Raw genomic sequence first — 6,150 nt, forward strand, 5'->3', positions numbered from 1 at the left:
TGTTAAATGAGTATGTATATGAATACCTATGAATACATAAGTATGAATGAAAATGTTAAGAAAATACAATAAAAAATATCTATAACTATCTTTGGTCTTTGTCAAATGAATAATTTTCACTGTTCTGCTCTCTTAGAATGAGTCAGATCTGCAGGTGAGATACATGACTTCACATTAATCAAAAATAAGAGAAACATAACATAACTTTTGACCACTCAATCATCTCTAAAAATTATATGAAAAGTGAAAACCCATAATGACATTGACAAATCGTAGTCTGATGTTTAGGTCTCTCAGAAGGTTTTACAGTCACCCCAAATCAAAAATGGCAGCACAGACGTGTGAACAGATTCATTCAAAGCTCATCAGACTCTTCAGCATCTTTCATCTCAATGTCATTCTGATTCTGTTGCTCTGCAGTCCCAGACACATTGCTGTAGGCTTCTATGACACTGACGATGTCTGGCAAACCTTTCATCCTAGCCTGTGCTCTGATGTTATCCAGGATGGGCTGCATGGAAAAGCCATATTCCATGATGTACCAAGATTTATCTTCTACTTCGTACTTATAACCACCAGTGTGGATGCCAATCAGATTGCAGTCTACATCAAAAACTGGAGAGCCAGAAGATCCTTCAAAGAAACAAGAGTCATAAGGAATCTGGTTTTCATATACTGAAAAGTCCCATTTCTTTTCCGAGCAATCCTTCACAATATGAATTAATTGTTGATTCTCTCTCTCAATGATGAAGCAGGGGTCCATTTTTTTAACCCCTTCACCTGGATGTCCCACAATACAGATCTGACCTCTGTTAATAGGGACGTTTGGATGGTAACAATCAAGCAATCTAGGATACTCAGCAATTTTATCAACATCATCAAGCTCAAGAAGAGCATAGTCAAGATACCTTCCTTTATCATCGTTTCTATGAAAGTAAGCTGTGACCTGTTCAACTGGTATGTGCTTACTATCCTCTGAATCCAGGTCTTCATAACCAAATACAGCTGTGAACTGTGCAGCGTTAACTTGTGGAACATCAGTAGATTCTCCAAAAACATGAGCATTAGTGAGGACGTATCTGTCAAAGAGCAAGAAACCAGTTCCTAAAGCAGACCCCTCCTGTCGAATCTGACACACAGAGTCCGAGAGCTTCATGAGCTGCTTCACTTTCTTCACCTTCAAGAAATTCTCAACACTTTTACCATATTCTGCTCTGAAGAACTTCTGAACATCAGATTTGGTCTTTAGTTTCTCTCGCTGCTTTAATTGCTTCAGTAAAACTGGAAACTGTTCACGCAGAATTCCCAGAATCTCTTCAGAATCTGCTATAGGTTTAACGGCATACCGTTTAGTTGAAGGGTTTGTGGACTTTGTGTTTCCATCATGTTTTTTTTCTTGCTCAGTGCTGATGGGATTCTGACTTGAGCCGGCAGTTTCTGCCACATCAGCACCTGAAGCTACATTAGGTTTAGTCTTGACAGGAGTCAAATCATCTTGACTGTCTGGCTGATTCTTATTACTGAGAACAACTACCTGGAAAGACTTTCCGTCAAGATTGTCTACAAGATTTGACCATTCATGCTTTAACTCATCACTAAACTCAGACAGAGCACAGTGTTTCCTGAAAATGACATTGTTGAATCGTCCGTCACGTCTAAGAGCAGTTTTGATTTTCTCTCCTCTGAATGCATACTGTCACGGGGTGAAGAAACACTCGACAAGAGGTGCGTGAATTAAATGCCCCGGAGGGTGGGTTTATTGATAAGTGAAGGGTCCCTGGTGAAGTGTCCTGATCCGCTTTCTGCTGGTTGGTGCTTCCCGTGTGCTCTCCGTGCTCTTCGGTGCCAATCAAGGTGAAAGTGGGTGTCCTGACGTGCTCCAAAGTGTGTGGCCTGTCGGTCACTCGCTGCTTTCTGTGATGGAAGGAGAGGGGGATTAGACCAGTGTTGCATTCGGTTCGAGAACCCCCTCTGAGTGAAACATGTGCTCCTTTTAAATGTGCTGGCTGATGGGGAGCAGCTGTGACCGATCAGCCGGTGACGAGGACGTGCAGGTGTTTTGCTTTGGTTTCCAGGGCGACGCTGATTCCTCTGGGAGTGCTCGTCACATTCCCCCCCCCCCCTAAGCGTCGTTCTGGTCCTGCGAAGACATGTAGAAAGTAGGGGTGAAATTAGGGGAGGGTGGGGAATGACCCCTGACAGACCTGCATAAGCTGTCCAGATCCGGGAGAGGCCATCCGCGTTCGCGTTGGCGGCCCCAGCTCGATGGCGGACTTCGAAGTGGAAGTCCTGGAGCGCTAGGAACCAGCAAGTCACCCTGGAGTTGGTGTCCTTGGCGCGGGCCATCCACTGTAGGGGCGCGTGGGGTCGGTTACCAGGGTGAACTTGCGGCCCAGGAGGTAGTACCGGAGCTCCAGGACTGCCCACCTGATGGCCAGGGCCTCCTTCTCCACGGCGGCGTACTTCCTCTCGGCGGGGGACAGCTTCCTGCTGATGTAGATGATCGGATGCTCCTCACCTTCCTGGATTTGGGAGAAGACCGCTCCTAGTCCTGTGTCGGAAGCATCCGTCTGCAGCAGGAAGGGGCAGCTAAAGTCCGGGGCGCGGAGTACCTGCGAGGACGTGAGTGCTGCTTTCACCTGGGAGAAGGCTTCTTCCGCCGACGGGGTCCAGCATACTTTCTCCGGCTGCCCCTTCCTGGTCAGGTCTGTCAGGGGGGCGGCTAAAGAGGAGAAGTTGGGGATAAAACAACGGTAATACCCCACCCAACCCCAAGAAGGCTCGTACCTGGGTCTTTGTCTCGGGTCTTGGTGCGGCGTGGATGGCCTCAACTTTCTTGTCTTGCGGCCGGATGAGTCCTCGGCCGACTTGGTAGCCCAGGTACTTGGCCTCAGAGAGGGCTAGGTGGCATTTGCGGGGGTTGGCGGTAAGTCCAGCCCGCCGGAGCTCCGAATGCACCCTCCGCAGACGATCCAGATGTTCGTCCCACGCCTCGGAGTGGACCACGACGTCATCCAGGTAGGCGGCCGCGTAAGCTTGGTGAGGCCGCAGGAGGATGTCCATCATCCGCTGGAACGTCGCGGGGGCCCCATGTAGGCCGAAGGGAAGGGTCCGGTACTGCCAGTGGCCACTGGGGGTGGAGAAGGCAGTTTTCGGCTTGGCGGCCTCGGAGAGCGGTACCTGCCAATAGCCCTTGGTGAGGTCTAGGGTGCTGATATACCGGGCCCTTCCTAGCCGGTCCAGCAGTTCGTCCACCCGAGGCATGGGGTACCCGTCGAATTCGGAGACTTCGTTCAGGCGGCGGAAGTCGTTACAAAAGCGGAGGGTGCCATCCGGCTTTGGGACCATCACAATGGGGCTGGACCACGGACTCCGGGATGGTTCTATTACCCCCAACTTTAGCATCTGTTGGACCTTTTCCTCAATAGCCTGCCGACGAGCCTCCGGGACTCGGTAGGGCCGTTGCCTAACAATGACTCGATATGATGTTGAATCACGTTGGTCTGCCCGGGCTGAGAGGAGAACACATCCTGGAACTGACTGACCAGGTGCTGCAGCTCCGTCTTCTGGGCAGCCGAAAGGTGGGGGTTGACATCCACAACCACGGGCTCGGTGAGGCTCAGGGCAGCTACTTGGTCCCGGGTCCCCACCCATTTCTTTAGGAGGTTGATGTGTGGTAGAGTTGCTCCGCCTGCCGTCGTCCCGGCTGTCTCAGGCGGTAAAGTGACCGGTCCAATCCTCTCCACGACCGAGTAGGGTCCCTTCCAGGAGGCCAGAAATTTGCAGGCGGAGCTGGGGACCAGGACCATGACCCGATCTCCCGGTTGGAACTCCCGTGGTTGGGCTGCCTGGTCGTAATGACGTTGCTGCGCCTGTTGGGCCCTGGTGAGGTGTTCCCGGACTAACGGCATCACTCGGTCGATCCGTTCCCGCATTTGCCGGACATGTTCGATGACGGTACGATGCGGGGCCGGCTGCTGCTCCCACCACGCTTCCCGGGCCACGTCCAAGAGGCCCCCGGGGTTGTCGGCCAAACAGGAGTTCGAAGGGGGTGGAGCCAGTTGAGGCCTGGGGAACTTCGCGGATCCCAAAGAGCACTTAGGGGATCATGAGGTCCCAATCCCGCTTGTCCTCCGCCGCCACACGTCTGAGCATTTGCTTGAGGGTTTGGTTAAATCTCTCTACGAGGCCATCAGTTTGGGGGTGATAAACAGTGGTCCTCAACTGCTTCACCCGCAGCAGCCGTCAGAGGTCAGCCATTAGCCGGGACATGAAGGGGGTTCCCTGGTCAGTCAGGATCTCCGAGGGGAGGCCGACTCGGCTGGCCAGTAGAAACAGCTCCTGGGCGATGGACTTCGCAGTGGCCTTCCACAGGGGGACTGCTTCTGGGTACCGGGTGGCATAGTCGACGATGACCAGGATGTGCTCGTGCCCTCGGGCAGACTTCGGCAACGGCCCCCACTATGTCCATTCCTATCCGCTCGAAGGGCACCTCGATGATAGGCAGCGGGATGAGCGGGCTGGGGGAGAGGAGTCCCTGGGCGACGTGGCCTGACAGGTCGGGCAGGCTTGGCAGAACCCGCTTTACCTCGGCGTCCAGGCCCGGCCAATGGAAGTGGTCGCGGATGCGTTGAGCGGTATTGGCTGCCGCGAGGTGTCCTGCCATGGGGTGGGAATGGGCCAGCTCTAGAATGGTCTCGGTCTTGGCCTGAGGCACAACTAGTAACCTTTTCTCCTCCCCCCTATGCTGGGCGACACAATACAGCAGGCCATTCTCTACAACAAAATGTGGGAGAGGGTGGGGCCGGGGGAGGACGTCCTCTCCATCCATGACTCGCACCTGGCTCCAACAGTGCTTGAGTCGGTCGTCCTCCCGCTGTTCTTTGGCAAAAGAGCCCCCTCCAGCGGCCTGTTGGTAGACATCATGAAACAGATTAGTGGACTGGGAGGGGGCCTCACCTTCTCTCCCACTGTCGGAGGCGAGCAGGGCCGGTCGGCGGCGGAGTCCAGGCGGCCGCCTCGGTCTTCGACGGTTCCCCTTGGGGCTGGCAGGCTGAGTGGCGGCGGACAGCAGCTTCTCGAAGCCAGGCCAATCCCTTCCGAGCAGTACGGCCACCGGCAGGTCCTTCACCAGGCCTACCTCCACCGGCCAGGTGCCCTGGGGGGATGAAATGACCATCTCACGGGCCGGTACTTGGCGAGTGAAATAATCTCACCTCGTTATTTTAACAACATTACATTAAAACTAGAAGTAGTCAAATGCTACTCTTATTTTTCTTGCTGACAGTTTTAATTAATTAATTGTTCTTGTTAGCTTCTTCACACTCTTAATTTTTTGCTTTGGCAAATCTTAAAGTCACCACGAGACAAAAAAAGATAAAAAAGGTTCTCTAACTCTAGTCGCTCTTAGTTTAGCTGGGGGAAGGATTAAAAAATGTCAAAATACAGTGTATTTCCTGAAGATAATGTGATTATCAACCGTTTTGCCCCTATAAGAAAATATTCCAGAGCCCCCACACAAGACTTTTTGACCTCATTGTAGTAAATTCCCATTCATAGCAAACATGTGAGAGTGGAGTAACATATCTAAAATCTAAGGAGAATGGGCTTCCGCTTATGGTTCTACATAGCACCAATTGACAAAGTCGCTATTTAACATTTAAAGAAGGGTGCTATATAGCACTTCAAGTGGTTCCCCTATGATAACGAGCCAATGCAACACTTTTAGTGCTATTTAGCACCATTTTTTAGAGGATGGATGGATGGATGGATGGATGGACGTATAAAATACTTTATTGTAATAATTATAATCATATTGTGCATTAAAAACCTTTACCTATTTTGTTAGTACATAAAATTAGATAAAAATGGGGAGGAGGTTACTGTATGGTGATTAAAATCACAAAAAGACCTTAATTATTAAACAAAATGAAAAATACAATTAGCCCTATTTTGAAAATTGCTTAAGTCTCCTTAAAAAATGAGGAAAATATATCACTTGGTTTTATTAGGGAAATATTCTCAATATTATCTATACAACACTGAACCAACAAACAATTTCTTTAATAGGCTAAAATATACACACTATTTTTAAGTATCACCTCAATTTTTTTTTAAATAAAAAATTACAAGACTCATGGTTCATTTTTT

General features: G+C 50.3%; 1 protein-coding gene across 1 annotated transcript; it reads right to left on the bottom strand.

The window, feature by feature from the left end:
* Nucleotides 1–174: 174 nt before the first annotated feature.
* Nucleotides 175–3,348, bottom strand: LOC122137392 (serine protease FAM111A-like). Its single transcript, XM_042723458.1, has 4 exons — nt 3,181–3,348; nt 2,788–3,069; nt 2,376–2,612; nt 175–1,693 (listed from the first exon to the last, which is right to left on the bottom strand). Exons 1-4 carry the CDS (start codon nt 3,346–3,348, stop codon nt 356–358), a joined length of 2,025 nt encoding a protein of 674 aa, XP_042579392.1. The 3' UTR covers nt 175–355.
* Between the last annotated feature and the right edge of the window lie 2,802 nt (nt 3,349–6,150).

Source organism: Cyprinus carpio, chromosome B5 (assembly GCF_018340385.1).
Source record: "Cyprinus carpio isolate SPL01 chromosome B5, ASM1834038v1, whole genome shotgun sequence".
NCBI classification, from domain to species: domain Eukaryota; kingdom Metazoa; phylum Chordata; class Actinopteri; order Cypriniformes; family Cyprinidae; genus Cyprinus; species Cyprinus carpio.